The 22,870-nt window shown below is 40.7% G+C and overlaps 3 protein-coding genes across 6 annotated transcripts; all 3 read left to right on the top strand.

The window, feature by feature from the left end:
* The first annotated feature begins 1,100 nt into the window (after window positions 1-1,100).
* LOC106659793 (solute carrier family 41 member 1-like) lies at window positions 1,101-9,626 on the top strand. Of its 2 annotated transcripts, none has more exons than XM_014382491.2 (6): window positions 1,101-1,603; window positions 3,824-3,943; window positions 5,021-5,209; window positions 6,019-6,224; window positions 6,304-7,281; window positions 8,697-9,626. In XM_014382491.2, the coding sequence occupies exons 3-6, from the start codon at window positions 5,056-5,058 to the stop codon at window positions 8,946-8,948; spliced, it is 1,590 nt and encodes a 529-aa protein (XP_014237977.1). In that variant the 5' UTR covers window positions 1,101-1,603; window positions 3,824-3,943; window positions 5,021-5,055; the 3' UTR covers window positions 8,949-9,626. The 2 variants fall into 2 exon arrangements, with proteins under 2 accessions (XP_014237977.1, XP_014237976.1); XM_014382490.2 differs by having other exon boundaries at window positions 5,968-6,224.
* A 1,733-nt stretch (window positions 9,627-11,359) lies between these two features.
* LOC106659961 lies at window positions 11,360-22,009 on the top strand. Of its 3 annotated transcripts, XM_014382767.2 has the most exons (12): window positions 11,360-11,414; window positions 11,477-11,837; window positions 11,931-12,100; window positions 12,165-12,382; window positions 18,783-19,152; window positions 19,233-19,439; window positions 19,521-19,640; window positions 19,716-19,949; window positions 20,122-20,335; window positions 20,412-20,623; window positions 20,699-20,911; window positions 20,977-21,210. In XM_014382767.2, exons 1-12 carry the CDS (start codon window positions 11,396-11,398, stop codon window positions 21,114-21,116), a joined length of 2,478 nt encoding a protein of 825 aa, XP_014238253.1. In that variant the 5' UTR covers window positions 11,360-11,395; the 3' UTR covers window positions 21,117-21,210. The 3 variants fall into 3 exon arrangements, with proteins under 3 accessions (XP_014238253.1, XP_014238252.1, XP_014238251.1); XM_014382766.2 differs by having other exon boundaries at window positions 20,137-20,335; window positions 20,699-22,009; XM_014382765.2 differs by having other exon boundaries at window positions 20,699-22,009.
* Window positions 13,025-17,344, top strand: LOC111694275 (ankyrin-1-like). Its single transcript, XM_023461745.1, has one exon. It carries the CDS (start codon window positions 13,130-13,132, stop codon window positions 16,673-16,675), a length of 3,546 nt encoding a protein of 1,181 aa, XP_023317513.1. The 5' UTR covers window positions 13,025-13,129; the 3' UTR covers window positions 16,676-17,344.
* Window positions 22,010-22,870: the final 861 nt, after the last annotated feature.

The raw sequence follows: 22,870 nt of genomic DNA, 5'->3' as shown, positions 1-22,870 counted from the left end.
CGCTAGCTGCACACGACACGTCGGCGTGTTTGATACGTATCAACGAACGTCGAAAAAAATCGTTTTCCAAGAGCAGCAGCAGCAGCAGCAGCAGCAAAGAGGAGGAGAGAATTCCAAAGACAAAGTGCAGCAGCAGCGGGAAAAAATGAAAATGTGCATCAGACCTGTGGGACGTCCTACGTATAATGGAATGGGCGTACGACGTCTCGATGACAATGAATGAAATCAGGTGAGATGTAGAATTTTTTTGACGTAACTTATTATTATTCGGATAGGCGCGCGACGAGCTTCAGGTGCTCGATAGTTATTAAATCATTAAATTTCCCCTAGTCGAGGCGATCGTCGCACACTTATATTATTAGCGTGACGTATAATCCACTTCTTATCGTCACGAGTACACTGTTTATTGATACGAGCGTGTGTATAACTCGAACTCCGTTACGCGCCTCGTGTTTATATATTCGATGGGTTTTTACTGCACCCATTCATTTTGTAAATATATGCGCATGATTTTTCGTACGCGAGTCGATCGTTTGAAGTTTTCGAGGCGTTTTCTTCTCGCTACGGTTCTAATTTAGAGAGAGAGATAAATGCTGCATCTTATAATTTGGCCGAACGCCCAGAAAGACCCCATTAACGTACTTAACGAGTTCATCGGAACGCCATTAAGGCTATTTCTCGATATCGATCGATATATTGATTATAATTGATTCATTAGCTCGCGTGAAGCTTTAATGCGCATTCGTTTAACGACAAAAACAAATCGTCGGGTCTCCGTACCATTTGAATGTTCATCTGGATCTCCAACAGCATCGGACGCACAGCAACGAGTGAAAATTTCCGCGAAGGAGGAGGGATCGCGCCTCGCGCGCGACGCTACACCAAGAGAGGAAATAAAGAGAGTGTCGAGAGAAGAAGGGGGGAAACTCGTACAGACGGAAGATCCGAATAATCAGATAAGCCCCACGTGGTTAAAGCGCGCATTGGTTCGCCTCAAGCTCGCTCGCTCTCACTCACTCACACGTTCGAACGTATATACACACAGAAGCGAGAAAGAGAGAGAGAGAGAACTATTCATATACTGACCCGCGTATCGATATAAGCCGCCGTTCATCAGTCTCGCTTGATACTCTCGTGCGTGAGCATATAGCCGCTCTCTCTCTCTCTCACACAGTCGCCTCTCTATACCACATATATACATCGACTTGGATCTCTCGACAGTAGCACATCGTTCGCCGTCCCATCGAGACCGTGTCTTCTTCTTCTTCTTCTTCTTCGTGTGTCCGCACGCAATTTTTGACCGATATAATAATTTATACAGTATTGTGGCCGATCCCAAAGCGAGACAGCATCACAGTCTCGTTTAGCAAAAAAAAAAAGTTCCAGTGTTGAATCGCAGTTGTGTGTTTGTGAAGAAAGGGTCGTCTCTGATTGACACCCTTGTCCTCGAGCGAGCAGTTTATTTTTTTCACTCCGTTAATCCGAGCTTCAGATCGCTTGCCACCGTGCAAGGTTCATTTCGGAAATTTTTTAGGCTGGACGAATTTCAACCTACTCCGCTTATCACCCTGGCGAAAATCTACCGTAGGAATGTGTCGCCACAGTAAGTAGAAAAAAAGAATGAAATTGAATTAAATTAAATCAAGTGTCGTGGTGCATGGATGATGAACGTGAAAAATTTCGTGAGGTCAAGATCCACTTGCACATGTTCACACACACACACACACACATTTGTAACCTAGGTGTGCGTCTGTACGTCGGTCACTTCATGTGCGCATGTGTCCATCGCAAGTACAATCGTATCGTCGTAACAATGCATCCGTACACACATACAGTCGGACGCGTCGAAAAAAGCACGTGCTCGGCGCGTATATGTATATACCTTCGAAAGCTGTGAGGTGTGTGGGCGGAGCCAACCCATGGTGCCCGTACGCATGCATATGCATGCTAATGAGGTGTATATGTACCGGCGTGTACAGAATTTCGACTGCCTTTACTGTGGCTGCTGACCGGCAGCATATATATACGTATTTTTATTCAAAAAATATTTCGACTCTTTTTTATTTTTCGTGTACAGACGGTCTAGCCGGGGTCGAGGCTTGTGTTTTATTTATTTTTTCGTGATTTTATATTTTTAGTGATATTTCAAATCCGCGTGTTTAATTTATTCGGGCATACCTTTGTCGCGTCTAGCCGTTTCGTCGGCCTTTTATACAACAGCATATAATATATAGTTGCAAAAACCGTTGCAAGCTCTTTATCTCTCTCTCTCTCTCTCTCTCTCTAGTTGTACAATTTTTTTTCTTCTTCTTCGTCTTTTTGCTCGGACAAGAACTTATACTTATTCACACACACTCGTGTATTAATATTTATACGAACGATATGTATCAGTTCTGCGACGAAATTTTTATCGCGTGTCTCGAAAAAATGAATCACGATTAGGAGAGAGAGAAAAAAAAAGAAGCAAAAATCGTTGTGTGCGAACTGGCACAAGAGCTCGCTCTTTATGTATTACATGTGTATATATAAATTATGAATTCTCGCTAAGCGAATACTCGTTAATACACTGCGAGAGGCATTAGAATGAGCGAAATAAAAATCGGAGAAATCCATGCCTCGCGTTCGCGTTCGCGGGCGGCTCAGGCCGAAACAATAAAAACTTGGAGTGCAATTTTACTGTCGATTTAATACGTAGACAATTATTATTACCATTGCGGGTCTTAATGTCTTTATGAGCACTCACACACACAAACGTCGTTTAGAAAATTTAGCACGCCTATCTGGTTCGGAGAGCTATATTATTTTCTCGTAACCGGCGTATACACGAGAGATTCCGATAGCAGTTCCAAAGATTTTTTGCAAAACGATCCCTCCGCTGCGTTCATTGGACTGTACAGTCCATTCACTTCGGTTTTCGAAACTAACTATACACATACATGCTTATATTACGATAACGCGGTTAAATCATATTCGGCGTATACTACACGTGACCCTGGAAACGCGATACGTTCCTTTGAATTTCGCGCATATATACGTATATGCCGCCGCCGACGCCGCGCAATGACACTGACGACTTTATGTAATATTTCTATTGTGCCGACGCGTAGCAGTAGTAGTAGTTTGTTGTAGTAAGAACAAAAAGAAGTTGAACGTATATCACGCGATTCTTTCTCTCCGATATACGAAATACATCATTATACTTTGCGCGCTTAAAGAGCCTCTCGTCAACGAGATAATCCCGCTCGCCGCGAATCGTCAATTTGTACTAATTGTTATTTTGCCCATTAATTTTGAAAGAAAGAAGAAGAAAAAAAAATTGTTTAATCGAAGAGAGATGACGATAAAGAGATACAACGGCAGTGCCGAACAACAAAGTAGTAAAATCTGGTATCGATTGACACGTTTATCACGACGATCGTCGTCGCGCCTTTGTATAATAGCCGAGAGAGAATTTTTATTCTCCGCGGCTGTCACAATAGCGCAATAACAATATAAAACTAAAAAAACAACGACGACGAGATATGCGTCGATTTATATGCGGTTTAAAATTTTTATAATTGTCAAAGCCGCATTATCCTAATTTTATTATTTGTTCGCCTTAATTGAGCATGGCGTGTGAAGTATCAACGCGCGAAATCTTCTCTGCTCGTATTTACGTCAAAAAAAAAAAAAAAAAGATGAAATAATAATGGACGATAAAATACACACGACGATCGTAAGGCCTAGGCATTTTTTTTTCGCATAATTATCAATGTATCACGAGACGAATCTACAATAATGGATCCTCGATCATTAATGTCATTTTTTTGTTTTACTTTTGCAGCTGTCGCCGTGTAAAACTAACGGAGATTGGACCATCCGAGTCCAAATTGCCACAGAAGGATCCCTCCATCCCAGGTTCACTCGCGCTAGATTACTTCTACCGCCTACGCACATACATAAGGTACGTCACGATCTTCAACAGCCCACGCGCAAATAGTTGTAAAACGATGTATAGACAACGAGGATAAGGATCGACGCCCACGCGATTGACGTCGTGATCTTATTTTTTTTTTTTGTTTCACGAAGCAATTTTCCTCAATTTCTGTAATCAAATTACCGGATCGGATCTCTCTCGGGTGCTGTGTCTCGCGCGTCGCGATTATACATTCAAACAATGCAACGCAAAAGGCAAAAATGTCGCTTATCTAGGCGCGCGCGCGCTTATTATGTACCTAGCAGTATGTACATTGCGCAATCGGATCCGCGGATCGCAGCGAACCAAACACACACGTATTTGCAAAATCATCTCTCGAATTTTCTATGACGTATTGTCTGAACGACGTGTCGCCGCTCGGTGCAATGCGCCTCTTCTTCTTCTTCTTTTTTTTCCTGCATCGCACCGGCACATCGGCGTAGTTTCGAGCTTAATCTCGCCTCGCGCGCGGTCCTAGTAAATCTCTGTCGTAGGGGCTATAAACGGATGTGTGTATTGCACGCGTGTCGTCAACGGGTACATATTTACAATTCGGCATAATAATTCTAATATTGACACTCGTCGAGCGCTAATGCCAATTTTTCTATCGAGAGCTTGAGAATATCGCGCACTTCATATAAATACATGTATCGAATCATTCGCACCTCTCTCTCTCTCTCTCTCTGCGCTGACGCGCGCAATGTAAACGATCGATCGGAGATTATGACACCGATTCGATCTTTCAATATTACAGCCTCTCTCGTGTTTATCGAGCGAAAAAAAAATGCTCAGAATGTCCAATCGACCGCTGCCGCTGGTGCATGCGACGTGAGTCCAAAAAAAAAAAGGACAAAAAGTTTCTTGTGCCGTGCTCTCGAGTTATTTCCGAGGAATTCGTCGTTTCAGTGAATCGTCCGCACTTACTTATGCTCTCGATCGAATTTCAAATTAATTTAGTTTGAATCGGTAGTTTGCATACGATCAAAGAGTCATTTTCACGCCTGTGCACGTTGTGTTCTCGGAAATCGTTCTAATCGTGTGTTTTTCCCCCCCTGTGTGATGCAGACCAACTGAGAGCCGACGGCAGCACAACATCCACCATGAAACATGAACAAGACGACGCGTGTTTCACGGAAGATGAGAAATGTACGGGATTGGAGACACCACCTATGTTGAAGGACGTGAGGCTTACACTAGATCCCAAAGCCTTGGAAGCGGCGAATCCGGACCTCGACGTGGTCAAAAAGGTTGCAGGTGAGAGCCACGTACACATTTTGAAGCAATTTCTTTCATCGATCGACGATCATCCGCTTTCGCTTGGGATGATACGCCGGGAATCCTGGGGTATTATCGAAGTACACGTTCTGTGATTCACCGAGAACGACTCGAAAAAGAAATCGTTTTATCGTGCGCCGCCTTAGATTAATGCACATAATATGCACGTACACGCGCGTTGGCGTAAACAACTCGGTTTACAATGCACTGCGCGCAGATTACAAACTACAATGCATCCCACACTGTCAACGGTATAAAATCATGTAGAGGATTCATTCATTATCTATTAAGCAGTAGATATAATTTTTGTTTGTTTCGTTATTTTTTTTTTCATTGTTAATTGATAAATTTAACACATCTCTATCGCACGCCTTTCACACTGAATACACCCCCGCAAACATTTCGCTCCAATTTCTCGAACGATCGCATTGATTTCGATTAAATTTTCCATCGTCCGCGTGCACGGTGCATCGAGTTTGTTCAAGTAATCTTTATTGCAACGCGCGTGCTGCGCGCCGCAACGATAAAAGGCCAATACAATAAAATCATCGCGTCGCGAACTCGATCGTAGATAAATAATAAAATAATAATGCACACACGACATGACTTATATACATAATTGCATTCCATCCTACTTGTATAACGCTCCTCTCAGCCATTTACTCAATTGTGCGTTCTTTTTTCTTTCGTCTGTTTTTGGGATTAAAAAATAAAAAAAACAAACAAAACAACAACAGCAAATCTTGCATCATGCGGTAGTATTGAAATCTGCGTTATTGACGACACAGACAGCAGCGACGCCAACAGCAACAGCTTGGACGAGAAGGGCAATCCGTGCGCCCTCGAGGCCGGCATCGTCAAGCCGCCCAAGAAGAAGCGCAGCCGTCTCATCACCGACGAGCCCTGGTATCTCACCCTCGTGCAGATATGCGTGCCGTTCTTCATCGCCGGCCTCGGCACCATCGGCGCCGGTCTCGTCCTCGCCAAAGTCAAGGTAACGCAATTTTCAAGAGAGTATATAGATCGGTAATCTCTGTACCCTGAAACTGATACATTTTTGTTTTCTTCGTCAGAATTGGGAAGTGTTCAGAGAGGTCTCCCAGATCTTCATCCTGGTCCCGGCCCTCCTGGGGCTCAAAGGCAATCTCGACATGTGCCTCGCCTCTCGACTCAGCACCCAGGCCAATCTCGGCAACATGAAGAGCCCGCGCGAGATCGGCAAGATGATCATCGGTAATCTCGCCCTGGTCCAGGTGCAGGCCACCGTAGCAGCCACCCTCGTGGCGATGTTCGCCACCGGCGTCTCCGCCGTGATGAACGGCGAGTACTCCTGGGATCACTTCCTCCTGGTGATGGCTTCGAGCGTCTGCACAGCAGCGAGCTCGTGCTTCATCCTCGACCTGGCGATGATCATCGTCATCATGGGCGCCTACAAGATGAAGATGAATCCGGACAATCTCGCCACGCCGCTCGCCGCATCCATCGGCGACGTCGTCTCGCTCAGCGTACTGTCGGCCGTGGCCTCCCAGCTCTACACCTATCAGCGCTCGAGCGACGTCTGGATACTCTACGCCATCATCGTCCTGTTCTTCGGCCTGCTGCCCATCTGGATCTGCATCGTGCTCAAGAACAAGTACACCAAGCCCGTGCTCACGTCCGGCTGGGTGCCCGTCATCTCGGCCCTCTTCATCAGCGGCCTCGGCGGCCTCATCCTCGACAAAGCCGTCAACACTCTGAACGGCTTCGACGTGTTCGCGCCCATCATCAACGGCATCGGTGGCAATCTCGTGTCGGTGCACGCATCGCGCATCTCCAGCATGCTGCATCAGTCGAGCGTTCTGGGCTCGCTGCCCGGCTGGGCCAAGACCTGGGTATCGCCCTGGAAGGCCCTCTTCCACGGACAGCCCACCGCCAAGACGGCGAGGCTGCTGCTGGGCATGGCCGTGCCCGGACACGTGGCCTTCTCGTTCCTCGCCGATTATCTCAGGTGGAGCAAGTCGACCGTGCACGTCTACTTCGTGGCTTCTTATCTGACTGTGGCGCTCGTACAGGTGAGTCTCTTTTTTTCTCGTGAGAAAGTTTTATAAAGTCTAAAAATGTCTTAAAAATTTTTTTACAAATGTTCGGATTTCGTACACCTGATGAATGATTTTAAAGAGTTAATAAGAGTTTTTTTTCCATCCTTCCGGCAAAAGTATTTACTTTCGCCGTACGCGTGGCATAGAAAAAGAAGAACTTTTGCCCACTTCTGCGCGTCCAACAGATGCAGTGGTTGCTGTGGCCAGCTCAGCCTAGCAACGTAATATTTATAATTTTTTCGCCCGCATTACTTAGCCTACAACTTTTCGAAGACACATCAATACGTAGAGGCGTTATACTAATTACGTGGTAAAAATTATGCAGAGTTCTGAAAAATCATTCGCGCATGATGGTATGTCTACGGACGAAAAAGAATGTTGTGTGTAACTTGTTACACACAAATCAAAATAAAAATAATGTTTTTTATATTAATGTTATTGATGCTCGCCCCCCCGACCAGCATCACTCGCTTCGCTCGTGATGCTAATGTCGGGGCGAGCATCAAAATTCGAAGCTTAATTACAGAGTCGTATTTTAAATTTTAGTATGACTCGCTTCGCTCACAATGCTAAAAGTAAAGGAAAATGATTCGCAGCACATGTAACTGATTTCATGTAAAAGTCAATAATAACCATAACCGCTTTGTTTTTTGCACAATCAGACGGCAAATCAAGACCTCGATGCGAAAGAAAAAACAAATGCAAGTCCTTCTGTGCATTGAGATCTTGAATTTATTTTTTCATTTTGAATTTATTTGGATAATTTTATGAAAACTTTTGCGCGGGGATGGAAAAAAATACTATTTCTTACACGGGTGAAAAATGAAACACCCTCATACACGTGATATGACGCCTCGGCTTCGCCTCGGCGCCATTATCACGTGCATGCGGAAGTTTCATTTCTCCCCCTTGTAAGAAAATCTACTATTAAAAATTCATAAAACCTTGTGGAGACTCAATTTTTTAGCAACAGTGTTAAGCGTTTTTTTTTCATATGGTTGCTCGTATAGTTTTTTCACCATGACATTTGTCGAGCGTGGATACCGATCAAAAAACGTTTTTAAAAATAATGAAAACTTTTATCAACACTTAATAACTCTTTATAACAATTATTGTCACTTTGTAAACATTTTTCTAAATTAAATAAGGGATTGACTTACCCGTCTGAATATTTCGGAAACCAAATATCAGGTACCACATAATTTTTAAAATTTATTTATATCATTTAAAACTCTTATAAAGTTTTATTAAATCTTAAAAATCATAGCACGAAATCCGAACATTTGTAAGAATTTTCAAGAATTAGAGGGGATGAATTTCCGTTGGGGTTTGCATAATGTAATCGAGAGAGCAGAGATACTCAATATTTTTTTTTTTATTTTCACCAGGTTGCGCTGCTGCTGTACGTGGCACACGTGATGATCCACATCATGTGGAAGTACAAGGTGGACCCGGACAACTCTGCGATCCCCTACCTGACTGCGCTCGGCGATCTGTCTGGCTCGCTGCTGCTGGCCGCGGCTTTTAAATTCCTGAGTCTGATCAATCAAGAGTACTACAACGACTGCGTGGACAATAACTGCGGAACCGAGGATTTGTTGGCTAACGTCGCGACTACTCTGGCTCCTGGTGCCTTTTAAATTTTGAGATAAAAAAAAAAAAAATTAAAATTAGGAAAGCAACCAAGAGTCAATGGGTGTGTGTGTGTGTTTGTATGTGCGTGCGCGCGAGTATATTTGTGTAATATGAACAATTATATTACGATTGAAATAAACACAGCGCCTATATGGATAGTATAAATTTTTGCAATTTATACATGCGTATGTACATGATTGATAATTATGTATGCGTGCCTATATATATATTTATGTGTATTATGTGATCTTTTCTGTATGCGAGTGTGTGCGTATATGGGTATACAAGAAGAGCCTTCGTCGTCGTCTCGTTCGTGTATGTACCTGTGTATATGTTCTGTACGCGTTGTATATTTTTTTCATTGCTCCGTCTCCAATTTTTAAAGATGTCAAACTTTTTACAGCCTGATAGTATAAATGATAATAACAATGTCACATCGCACAATAGTCATCAATTTTTGTTTTTTTTTTTATTCATCCGATCTCGACGCGAGATAAGATCCTCGCGGATCTTCGCTCGTTCGTTGATGATAGTATTTTTTTTTTTTTCGTTACCCATTTGTTGTTTTAATCGTGTGAATCAAGATTTTATGACGAGTACATTTACTATAATATACAGCTAGCAATTCATCTGTTAACGTCACGTAGTTCAAATAAATGTTTTTAGAAAAAAAGGCAAAACAATTTACAGATGTTATAATTATACCCCAATTCCTTGAACATAATGCAATGTTATTGAAATGAAAACTATTTCATTGAAACTAATTTATAACGTAAATTTTATAAAATACAGTTGTATGCTTTGCTTCGAAGATTAATTTTCTAAAAATAATTCGAGCGCAAATAGGGATTTTTAAACGAAAAAAATACTTTGCAAGTTATGTCAAGAATTTTTCTAAATTTATCAATTTGCATCGACTTTTTTTGTTTGCGTCTAGTCCAAAAAATAATTATGTACAAGTATGTGCGTCAACCTATGCGTAATACACTTGTATACGTCAACTAGTGCACATAAGCCGCAACGATTCTGTCATCGGCTTTTTTTTAATATTTTGTCTTGCAGTTTTTTAATTTATCTTCTTTTGTCAACAGCGAGAAGAAGATATCGTACGCACAGCTTCCGAGAAAAATTAATTTACAGAAAACAAATTTTTTCTTTCAAAGTACGGTTATAAACGAGACACGCAATCACTGTAGAATTCATTAACTTAAGTTCTATTGGTTTTCCCTGAATACAATACCATTTGGCTTTTGAAATAGATTCGAGTGCACTTAACACAGTGACCAACTACAGTTGTGATCGATGCGAGCATTACACTTGCGTTTTTCAATAGGTAAGAAATCTCGAAGACTAAAAAATCGCGCTCAGGGTCTATTTTTAACGGACACTCTCGCGAGAGACGCATTAAGTAACAGCTGATATAGTTAGAAATATTTCTAACCGGAAGTTCGAGGTCATTTTTAAAATACTTTTATGTAACATATATATCGCTGGATCGGTGCGGCAATCATCTGGAAACAAACTTACATACGAGCGAGATATACTCTTTGTCATGGCTATTATCTTTTGTAAGTGAAGTATTTTTCGCAATTGCACGAAAAGATTTTTGGAATCATAATTCGTAATTTATTACAAAATGAGTTAACAAAAAAACATACTCCAAATAATTCGATGTACACCTTATTCGAGAAATTATAAACGCGATATCAATCTAGACGAACTTATGTAATACGTCAAGACAGATTGAATTTATTACCCAAAGTAAGCTCAGCTACCGAGATGATCAGTACTCGAATTGTGCGATTCTATCGAAATATTAATTTCAAAATAATATTCACAAAATAATAAAAATTCAAGCACGGGTCGTTTATGAATAATTGAAATCCAAAAAAAATAAACCTTTCTTTATCGTTTTTAAAAATGTCTCCAACGCGAATACGCTATTTTCATATCAATTAATTCACGCGACACGTGAGAATGGTCGAGACACCAACCACAAATTCCTCATTATAATTCCGAAACGTGTTAATCGAATGCCAAAAAAAAAAAAAACATTTTTTTTAATCCACTGGAATATATATCTAGTGATTCGAAATTCAGCAACGAGCGATCAATCAATATGATTACGATGATCGATGATCGTACATCCATTCATTTATTTTTTATTGTCCACTCGAAAAACTTCGACTTCGCGACGAAGACGAAGAATCGCGAAATAGTTCGTCGCTCGTTACGTCACCCAACAGTAGCAGTTGCAGCAGCAGCAGCAGTGATACCGTAAATGTGCAGCTTTATCCCGAGCAGCAGCAGCAGCCCTAACGAAGTTAGCCCTAACGCCTAAGTCAAACCAATGACGGGTTTCTTTCTTCTTTTTTTTTTAACAAACAATCAGTTCTGCCGGTAGTGCAGCCGATGCTGCAGCTGTTGCTACTGCCCAACGACGCAACCAACGATGATATTTCTATATTATGGTGAGTATGTGGTCTCGCGACAAATCGAGTGCAGTAAATATATCCCTGTAAATAATTTGCAGCGTTGCTACTGCTGCTACCGATCGTCCTGAGCTCGGGCCAGCAGCTGGTCCGCAACGAGGACATCTGCGGCCCGCACAACGGCCGCCGCCTCTACGTGGAGCTGGGCGAGCGCGGAGTGCTGCGCGCCGACAACGTCAGCCTCGTCAAGAACTCGCCCCAGCTGCAGCAGGACAGCGGCGGCGCGAGTGGCAATAATAATAATGGTGGCAGACCGCTGTACGCGACGACCAACAGCAGCCACGATCAGTGCAGCCTCGAGCTGGTCACCTGTCCGTCGTGCGTCATCAGCGTCGTCTTCAGGAGCATCAATCTTCAGCATCACTGCGGCGACGGAGGCGCCACAGTCGACAGTCCCTGCAGGTTTAATTATTATTATTATTAATTAATTGTTGCGCGAATACACGAAACCAATTGAAACAAATCGAGAAATTGAAAACGTGTTACTTTTTGTAGATGCGACTACGTGTGGATATCGGAGCCACCGTACGAGGACGTGTCGGGTACACCCTTTTGCGGTCATTACGCGCCCATGGCGCACCGATCCAACACTCGGACACTGTCCATAGCCCTGCTCTACAGCCAATCGCACAGTCACGCCTTCTCCCTCGAGTACACGGCCGAAAGTAAGTACCTATGCAAAATATCAACTCCGATATGAAGTATTATTACAAAAAACGCCGTTTGCAGGAAATCGACTGATACTGACGGGCTCCAACTCGATGAACGACATCGCCAAGTCGATGAACAACACCGGCGGCGGGACCCTCGCCTCGCCCTTCTTTCCGTCGCGCTATCCGCGCGACATGGGCATCGAGTACATCATCAGCTGTCCCACGGAGGCGCCGGTCTGTCGGGTGCGCGTGCTCTTCAGCGACTTTCAGGTCGCCGCCGTCTCGGTGATGGAGGTAAGGTTTATATTTTTGAGTAATTACTCAAGTAAACGAAGCGAATCGACTTTTTCACATTTTTTTTGACTGCATAAATAACCCAATCAACGTGTAATATTTCATATCATTCAAAATTGTGCACGCTTTAGTGATACATGGAAACTATTCTTTTTATTTTTCATTATTTCGTAATTAAAAATTATTTTAAAAAAAATTGCTAACTCTGAAATTATATGAATAATTTGAGAGTATTATAAAATTAAATTCAAGCTACCATGCTAGACTCGCTGTGCTTTGCTCGCTCTGGTGGGTTGAAGCACTGAATAAAACACAGCTTGCTTGAATAATATACGTATCAAAAAACTATGAAACAGAAAAAAGGTAAATGACTGTTTATTTACACATAATTTCATGCCATCGACAACGTTAACGATAGAAAATACGTCATCCCTACCATTGGATTACTATTTCAAATATTTCAACGAACCATCACACACAACGAATTGTATTACCAATACAAAACTCATTTGATATTCAAATACAAGCGACGCGTACGCCCAATAATAAAGTAACAACAGTCTGATGATATAAATAAGGAAACTTTCGAAATCAACAAAGTATACACAAAACGAGTAGACGGTCTGATAAATAAAACAAAAGTTCATTAAATAGTGAAATTAAATCACAGTTTTCAGCAGTATTAGAAACAGATCAGTGCTAATAATTCATTAAAGTGTTTCTTCTTAAAAACGATAGCAGTGTACAATGTTTCTATTCAATAATAGTGCAAAAAAATCCCTACATGATGCCGTTGAATCAAGAGATTTAGATTTGATGGAATCATTATTGAAAAATGGTGCTGATCCGAATACTGTTAATTGCAAGGGCCAGACAGCTCTTTATTGTATATGTAATCAAGATAAGTTGATGAGGATCCACTATAAAATGATTCAACTTCTTGTTCAGTATAAAGCCGACGTTAATATCAAAAATGCGTTTGGCTACAGTCCTGCGACTAACTTATATCGCTACGAGAGAAACTGTAAATTACGCTTAGAAATTTTTAAGTTACTACTAGAAAATGGAGCCGACGTTACACATGTTGACACCTACGGTAATACAATATTACACTATCTCCTTTGGAAGGAAAAGAATCCATATATCGAAGAAGCAGTGGAATTGTTGTTAAAAAGTGGAGTTGATGTAAATATTCAGGATAAATATAGTGATTCTCCCCTTCATTGTGCCGTTGACTATCAAAGTCTAGAAGTGATTGAACTACTTTTGAAAAATGGAGCTGAACCAAATGCAGTTGATAATGATGGCTGGACAGCTCTGAATTGCATTTGTACAATATCTAGTTTCAAAGATGTTCATTTTAAAATGATTGAACTTCTCATCCAATACAAGGCTGATGTTAATATTCCGAATGAGGATGGCGTCAGTCCTATAATGACTTTATACTATACTGCGAAAAGTTACAAGTTACGCTGGGAAGTTTTTACTTTATTATTGGAAAATGGAGCCGACGTTACAAATGTCGATCGCGATGGTGATACAATACTGCACATAATCCTTTGTAATGAAAAGAATCCAAATATTGTAGAAGCAGTGGAATTGTTGTTAAAAAAAGGAGTTGATGTAAATATTCATAATGAAGATGGTGATTCTGCCCTTTATTATGCCGTTAAATATTACAAAAAACTAGAAGTGGTTGAGCTTCTTTTGAAAAATGTAGCTGAACCAAATGCAGTTAATAACAATGGCTGGACAGCTCTGAATAACATTTGTGCACAACCTTCTTTGAAAGATGTTGATTTAAAAATGATTCAACTGCTTATCCAATACAAAGCTGATGTTAATATCCAAAATAAGTATGGCTTCAGTCCAATAATGATTTTATACAATAATGCGAAAGATTATAAGTTACGTTTTAAAATATTTCACTTATTACTGAAAAACGGAGCCGATGTGACACTTGTCAATAACGATGGTAATACAATACTACACTTGATCCTTTTGAATGCAAATAATCCAAATATTGTAGAAGTAGTGGAATTATTGTTAAAAAGTGGAGTTAATGTAAATATTCAGAATAAAAATGGTAATTCCGCACTTCATCTGGCTGTTGGATTTTGTGAAAGTCTTAAAGTGGTTGAACTACTTTTGAAAAATGGAGCTGAACCAAATGCAGTTAATAACAATGGCTGGACAGCTCTGAATTTCATTTGTACATTAGATCATATTAAAAAGGTTCACGTGAAAATGATTAAACTTCTCATCCAATACAACGCGGATGTTAATATTCGAAGTATAAAAGGCTACAGTCCTTTAATGACTCTATTTCAATATACGGGAAGTTACAAGTTACGCTTGGAAGTTTTTAGATTATTATTGGAAAATGGAGCCGACGTAACACTTGTCAACCCCAATGGTGACACAATATTACATATTATCCTTTCGAGTCCAAAGAATCCGTACATTGTAATAGCAGTGGAATTGTTGTTAAAATGTGGAGTTGATGTAAATATTCAGGATGAATATAGTGATTCTCCCCTTCATTGTGCCGTTGACTATCAAAGTCTAGAAGTGATTGAACTACTTTTGAAAAATGGTGCCAATCCGAATGAGATTTATGGTAATGGCTGGACAGCTCTGAATATCATTTGTGCACAACCTTCTTTGAAAGATGTTGATTTAAAAATTATTCAACTTCTTATCCATTACAACGCTGATGTAAATATTCCAAATGATAATGGCTTCAGTCCTATAATGATTTTATACAATAATGCGAAAGATTATAAGTTACGTTTTAAAATATTTCTCTTATTACTGAAAAACGGAGCCGATGTGACACTTGTCAATAACGATGGTAATACAATATTACACTTGATCCTTTGGAATCGAGAGAATCCAAATATTCTAGAAGCAGTGGATTTGTTGTTAAAAAGGGGAGTTAAAGTAAATATTCAGAGTAAAGATGGTTTTTCCGCACTTCATCGGGCCGTTATATCTTATGAAAGTCTCAAAGTAGTTGAACTACTTTTGAAAAATGGCGCCGATCCAAATATGATTGATGAAAATGGCTGGACGGCTCTAAATTGCATTTGTTCAAAATTTAGTTTGAAAGATGTTGATTTAAAAATGATTCAACTTCTGATCCAATACAAAGCTAATGTTAATATCCAAAATAAGTATGGCTTCAGTCCTATAATGATTTTATACAATAATGCGAAAGATTACAAGTTATGTTTTAAAATATTTCACTTATTACTGAAAAACGGAGCCGATGTGACACTTGTCAATAACGATGGTGATACAATACTACACTTGATCCTTTTGAAATCAAATAATCCAAGTATTGTAGAAGTAGTGAAATTATTGTTAAAAAGTGGAGTTGATGTAAATATTCAGAAAAAAAATGGTTATTCCGCACTTCATCTGGCTGTTGGATTTTGTGAGAGTCTTAAAGTGGTTGAACTACTTTTGAAAAATGGCGCCGACCGAAATATTGTTAATAATAAGGGCATGACAGCTCTAAATTTCATTTGTACATTAGATCATATTAAAAAGGTTCACGTGAAAATGATTAAACTTCTCATCCAATACAACGCGGATGTTAATATTCGAAGTATAAAAGGCTACAGTCCTTTAATGACTCTATTTCAATATACGGAAAGTTACGAGTTACGCTTGGAAGTTTTTAGATTATTATTGGAAAATGGAGCCGACGTTACACATGTCGACACCCATGGTAATACAATATTACACAGTCTCCTTTGGAAGGAAAAGAATCCATACATTGTAATAGCAGTGGAATTGTTGTTAAAATGTGGAGTTGATGTAAATATTCAGAATGAATATGGTGATTCCGTACTTCATCAGGCTGCTGGATTTTATAAATATCCAGAAGTTGTTGAACTACTTTTGAAAAATGGCGCCAATCCGAATATTGTTGATTACACCGACAGGACAGCTCTGCATTTAATAACCAGTAATCCATTCTTGAAAATGGTCGACTTGAAAATGATTCAACTTCTTGTCCAATACAACGCCGACGTAAATATCGAAGATATTTTCGGTGCCAGTCCGATACAATACTTAATTGCGCCGAATGATTGTTTGGTTAGCGAATTAAGATTACGTCTGAAAGCTATTCGATTGCTACTGAAAAACAGTGGCGTTTGCAAACATGTAAAAGTATTTGGCAGATTTATTTTGCGCAATATTAATATTATTATCATGCCAACGATCAGGAGGCATTGGCAAACGTATGGGAATACGTGTATCAGTATATCAAAATACTTTTAAAACATGAATTGGATGTCAATGTCAAAGATCGAGATGGATGGACACACTGCAATTACCGCATAGCCAAATTTCTTGTGGAACATGGGGCTGTTGTTAATACTATCAGATTCAAACTTTGCAGGACAAAGTTGAAGACACTTGTTTGAGAGAAGCTAATAACTGATGAACGATATAAAGAAAATAGAGACAATAGACATAGACATAGAGACAATGTCCATATAATGGACATAGAGAGATTTCAATTCTGGAACTTTTCACTTCTGGTCCAAATGAAACTTGCAACTTATTGATAAAATGTGATTATGAATCAACAAAATACTTAAATAATATTGAGTCAATTTGTTTCATACAAGACTTTGACGTTTTTGGAAAAATAGGATGAATAATAGAAGGATACATCAACGAAGCTTTAGTAAGGAGACTGAACACAAGTGACTTCTAACCCGATTAAACTTTTAACTCATGATATTTTACCCGATTTATGTTGTGATCAAATCATCCATTTTTTAGACACTGTAAATTTAGTACCTGTTTTTGAAGCAGTTATAAATCATAGATCTTAGTCCGATTGACATATTTATCATAATTTTATATTTAAGATAGTTGTTATTAACAAGTAAAAAAAAAAATTAATTATTTAACATTATCGTGTAAAGTGGGTAATGCATATACAAAAGGTTATAATTTATATGAATTAAAAAAAAAATATATACTTTTGTTTGGAATAAGCGTTTGTACTTTTTTAACACTCTTTTCAATCCAGAAATTTATATGCTACACTGAAATACAGTCGTTTTAAAAATACATTGAGGTTTATTCGAATGAAAAATGATTGTATGATCATATTAATAAAATAAACTAGCATAAACAATATTGAATATGGAGCGACGTACATTTTCAGATTTTATGTATCTTAATTCATTATTTTCTCAATATGCTGATGTTGAAGAAAACAATTAATCCCAAAATGGCAGCGATAACAATGACTTCTAAAATTCTCATTGAAAATTACTATTTTTTTATTGCATTGAAATAATTTTCATTTGGGATAGAGTTCGTTGGGGAAAAATTATAATTAAAGTTTTTTTTGTGATATTCATTGAGAGGAATTTGTATTTTTTGGCTGCTCTTTAAACGGGATATTTGTGCAAAATTGCGGTGAATTATTAATTTTTTGAAATCTTTCGTTTTTAAATGTTTGATCATTTAATGTTTGAAAACAGTGCTTACAATGCTTTAATTGACCCCGAGTCGTACCGGTTGAATGAATAAGAAACTGAAATAAACAGGTAGGATCGTTTCAATTGAAGAGCGCGAATCTCAAAGACATAACTATTAAGGCTTTAAACTGTAAATTTTTTCAAAAATCTGAGATCTTTGCTCATAAAACTACTCAAGTTTTATAGCGGAGCCTGCACATAGGCAACCAAACACGTTAAGTGCTATCTATTTGAATCACCTTTGATATGAAGACGACTATTCAGAGTCAATGATTTAATAGAAACTTCAATTGAAAGAATATTAATGAAGTATCTCACGTTGAGATAGCAGACACAATTATGAATCAATCAAATAATTAATGATTAATATGTAAATAATTACTATAATTAAATAAAATAATCAAATAAAATTGTAATAATGAAGAAAATTGCTAATTAATTTAAGACTGAATAGTTAAAAAGCATAGTAATAAATAAATGATTATGTAACAATAAAGGAAAACAGGAATAGGTTGAAAAAACTAATTTTTTTATTATGTGTACTTAAATTCAAATGGAAAACTTGAAATCTAGATACAAAAGAAGCGAGGCGTTATAATCGATTAGTAATTACTTTCATTTTTCGACAAGTATGTATTCAGCTGTATGGAAAATTATGATTGATCGAACTTTTTCTTCTCTAAACTGAGTTTTTCTCGGAATAGACCTCCGCTTCTGGGTATTGGTATCGATTTTTCGTATGTTATTTAAATGGGTTGTATAAAGTATCAAAGACTTGTTTTCTTTCATAAGGAAACCGTCGAAAAAACTCTGGGAAATCGCGGAAAAATTATATTTTCTGAAAAACCAGGAATTTTCATTCGATTTCCCTCTGATCCCCTCCACAGTTCTATGACTGGAACGGCCAGCGTCTGGACGTGAGCAGCGGGGCGCGCTTCAGGCCGCCCATCATCGTGTCCACGGGCCCGTCGCTGCTCGTGCGCTTCTACGCCAATGGCGGCACCGGCCTCGGCTACAAGGCCTTCTACTCGTTCGTCTTCACCGACCCGGCGGCGGCGGGCGGCCTCGCCACTGTCCAGCCCGTCACGGATTGCGGCGGCTACGTCGAGAATCTGGGAGGCACCATCACCATGATGGACATGGTGGGCGACGAGGGCGTGAGGACCTACGACTGCGTCTGGCTGATCAAGCCGCCGAAGAATTTTCTCCACACAAAGACCCACATGTACGTGAAGGTCATCTCGTTCGCGGAAATGGGTCAGTCGCTCGATTCGCATATAACGATTATATGAACAATCGCAAAGACTGAGATATATGAATTTGTTATTTGTAAAAAGCTGGTAACACCGAGTTGATCATCAAACAAGGCCCGACGTCGGCGTTGATGCCGCTGGAGGTGCTGCGACATCCGGTCAGCCAACTGCAGCCGCCCAAATTGAGGGAGCACCTGGCGCCCGTGTCGAACGGCTTTCACGTGAGTCTACGTGGCAGCTTCGGGCCCAATTCTCGACTAGCCATCGCCTACGCCGCCTTCAGCTACATCGGTACGCGTGAGACACTTTACTTTTTATTCATTCGTATACTTTTCGTGAAATAAGATAAATTGATCGCTCGATTATATTCAGATTGCTTCGCCGGTTCGGATTTCTTGTGCCAGAATCATCGCTGCATCTCGAGCCAGCTGAACTGCGACGGCTTCGATCACTGCGGCGACAGTAGCGACGAGCCAGCCACCTGTATGCACGGTAATTGTCCAGCCAATTTTTCATTCCGCCTTTGCAATCGAGCTATGAACTACGTCGAAAATTGATGTATCGCAGACATGGACATGACGATAAAGGATCAAAAATGGCACCAGAGCAAGGCCAACTACTACTTCCCGAAGATCGACCGCTATCCCGACCTCAAGACCGCCACCATGGTCTTCGTCATAAGCAGCCTCGGCCTCATCATCATGATATCCACCCTGATAATCATGCTCTATCGCATTGGCTCGAGGGCTCGCCAGCAGCGGGAGCTCCAGTCCAGACTAAGGACCATCAGCGAGCTCCTGGGTAATGCTTGTTATATATTTGAATCACAACGTCACACACACCAAAACGAGGCAACGAGGCGCGGTATCCGCACAAAAATACACACACATACACGCACCCTATATCATCGGCTCATTGTACATCCAGTTTTGAATCGCCTTTTTTGCCACGTGATCGCGGGCATACTCGACAGCTTTAGACCTTGCAGATGGGGCGCGCATCGACGAGATGTCCGTGAACGCGGACGAGCCGCCGGTCTACGAGGCGCCGCCCAATTACGACGAGGTCATCAAGCTCGGCATGGAGAACGAGACGGCGGCGGCGGCCGCTGCTCGCCGGAAACGAGCCCGAAGAACGCCGAGCGCCGGCGGCGGCCGGAGAAGTCGGAGCGTGCCTAGTCAATGCTCGTGAGTGTCCGTATAATTTATACAAGATTAAAAAAAATAACGAGACGAATTGAATCGTTGGTTGTTATATCCAAAGATGCGAGTTTGAGTCGCATCTGACGATCAACGCGTACGAGGGTCCGTCCAATGGGAATCTCGGCAGCGACGCCCCGCAGTCCGCGTCGTCTTCGAGCTCGACCACGGCTATACTACCTGCTGGCTCGGAGAGTCCGCCACCTCCTTACGTAACTCCGCCGAAACCTGCTTCGCCTATTTTCCGATCGGATGATAATCCACAGCCCGGGCCGAGTAAGGGTATTTTCTTGAAAGAACGATAATAGCTCGACTTCTATCCTTCAAAATTGTCTCTCTTGTCTCGTATAGGTGGATTGAGCAGTCACGTGGCGTCGTCGTCACCTTCGTCGAGAAGCGAGGCGAATTGCCGAGGCACCTGTCGGCATCGACTCGAGCGGCGAAACTCGTCGGTCTCGCTGCCGGCCGCCTCGCGAGAAGCCTCGACCGAGCGTCTCACGCAAAACGACGACGATGACCTGCTCCAGCAACAGCAACGAATCGAGACATCGGAGAACGTCCTGGGTGCGTATAATGCATCATCATCATCATCGCCCGCAGCGCCGGCTGATGCTTGTGCTGCTCCCCAGCTGCCGAGATCGAGCGCTGCCTCAGCATGCACGAGCACCGAATGCGCCGACACCTGCTGCAGTGCGGACGTCGACACGCGGATCGAGGCGCCGGTCAGAAGAGGCCGGGGCCCCCCACAGCCGGCAAACGTAGACGCTAGCCGTGTCGAGGGTTGCCTGTGCGAAGGCGCCTGCGGTTGCGCCAGCCTAAAAAGAGCGAGAGCTCTGCTGCGCTCCGTCGGCGCTAGCAAAACGATCGACCACGAGCCGGAGGTGGATCCTACGACGACGACGATGACGAGGACTCTGACGAGCCCGAACGTATCGGCCGTCACGCAGGCCCAGAGACAACGACGGCAATTATTTTTCGCGGTCGATGATAAGAATCAAGCCGACGAGACAACGAATATATTGGATCGAGTCCCGTCGTCGTCGTCGTCGTCGACATGCCTGAAGAAGAACTACGCGAGCTGCGACCTCGACAATCTGTACGAGAGCATCAAGGTACTGGACACGTATCTGGCCAAGAGAACGGCGACGAGCCAGGACCGTCTCGGCCAGCTGGCCAAGAGGAGGAGATCGATGGCGGCGATGCTGTTTGACGACGATCTGAGACAGCCGAGCGAAGACGACGCAGTGTTCAGCACGCCCATGACCATGAGCCGGCGAGAGTCGAGAGACAACGAACCGCGGCCGTAACTTTATCGTTCTTTAATTACCATACATTGTCGCTTTTAAGGTGAAAAAAAATCAATTACGTATAGCTGACGACTGTGATATTCGCTCCCAAAATTAAAACACTCGTAAGAGGGATAAAATTAAAAAGAGTTTTTGTACGTAGGGAAAAAAATGTATATTTTTTATGGTGAAAGTATGGTTTTTATACTGATGTACAGACGAATTTGTATATAGACACAATGTGGAAAGTACATTTTTTTGACATTGATGTTGAAGTCGAGGAACATTAGCAATCTTTGAATAGTGCAATAAACATTCGATGTTTCGTTCATACTTTAATAGTTATTAAAAGTTCATTTTTATGATTGAGTCCGATCGAGGGTATAATTAATTTTTAATCGATCACAACGAAATAAATATGTATTAAAAATAAAACGTTTATACATTTTTAATTTCCTTCAAGTCCCTATGGTAGTAACGAACGATACACCTTGAACAATTTATGCTTCATTCGATCAAATTTATCAATTTTTTAAAAAGTAACTGTCTTAATTAAGTCATAAACTAGGCTTAATTAGGTCATAAAACGACAATGCTCAAGCGCGCGCGGTTTGTGTTGCTTCAGATTAAAACAGAAAAGGTGAGGGTTGGAACAAAAGTACTAAAAACATCCAAATCGTGCGATTAGTCGGAAATCAAAAAAAAATTTTTAAATTAATTAAAATTAATTTACATTTGAAAAACAACTAAAATATCATTAGTTAAAAATTGAAACTACCTGAAATCAAATTTTTATAAGTACTTACTACTTAGTAGTTTTATAAGTATAATTAAGTAACTGCCTCCCCCGAGGGGGAGGTACATAATTTTACATTGAAATATATCTATATTATAAAATTTTTTTTTTTAGCGTCATAAGAACAATTAGACGTTACAGCTTAAAATTAATTTATACAATGTAGTCAATGAGAATTTTCTTAAAGCTACTATCACATAGTTTGAGTCCGTTGTTTTTTCTTAACAAAGCATGTATAAAAATTATAGCTGTCATTACAAAATATATTTAGTTATAATAACAGTCACAATATAAAAATATATATATATATAAATAGAATTGCACATGTGCTATTTACAATAGAAGAAGAAATAATTTTTTGGGTGTGGAGAACCCGGCTACATTTTCCACGCCAGTGTCGGGGCCAGGCAGGGCAATGATTCTACATACAATAAGGAGAAA

The sequence above is a fragment of the Trichogramma pretiosum genome, unplaced genomic scaffold, assembly GCF_000599845.2.
Source record: "Trichogramma pretiosum strain Unisexual culture from Peru unplaced genomic scaffold, Tpre_2.0 scaffold65, whole genome shotgun sequence".
In the NCBI taxonomy this organism is placed as follows: Eukaryota; Metazoa; Arthropoda; class Insecta; order Hymenoptera; family Trichogrammatidae; genus Trichogramma; species Trichogramma pretiosum.
Note: the sequence above shows the minus strand (reverse complement) of the source record. Positions and strands in the feature narration are given on the sequence as shown.

Coding starts and splice junctions, on each gene's coding strand:
- LOC106659961 (XM_014382765.2), top strand. Junction 19,153..19,232: donor CATCTCGTTCGCGGAAATGG/GTCAGTCGCTCG, acceptor ATTTGTAAAAAG/CTGGTAACACCGAGTTGATC. Junction 19,950..20,121: donor GACCATCAGCGAGCTCCTGG/GTAATGCTTGTT, acceptor CATACTCGACAG/CTTTAGACCTTGCAGATGGG.
- LOC111694275 (XM_023461745.1), top strand. CDS start 13,130: ATGTTTCTATTCAATAATAGTGCAAAAAAATCCCTACATGATGCCGTT.
- LOC106659793 (XM_014382490.2), top strand. CDS start 5,056: ATGAAACATGAACAAGACGACGCGTGTTTCACGGAAGATGAGAAATGT. Junction 5,210..5,967: donor CGTGGTCAAAAAGGTTGCAG/GTGAGAGCCACG, acceptor AAACAACAACAG/CAAATCTTGCATCATGCGGT. Junction 6,225..6,303: donor TCGTCCTCGCCAAAGTCAAG/GTAACGCAATTT, acceptor TTTCTTCGTCAG/AATTGGGAAGTGTTCAGAGA.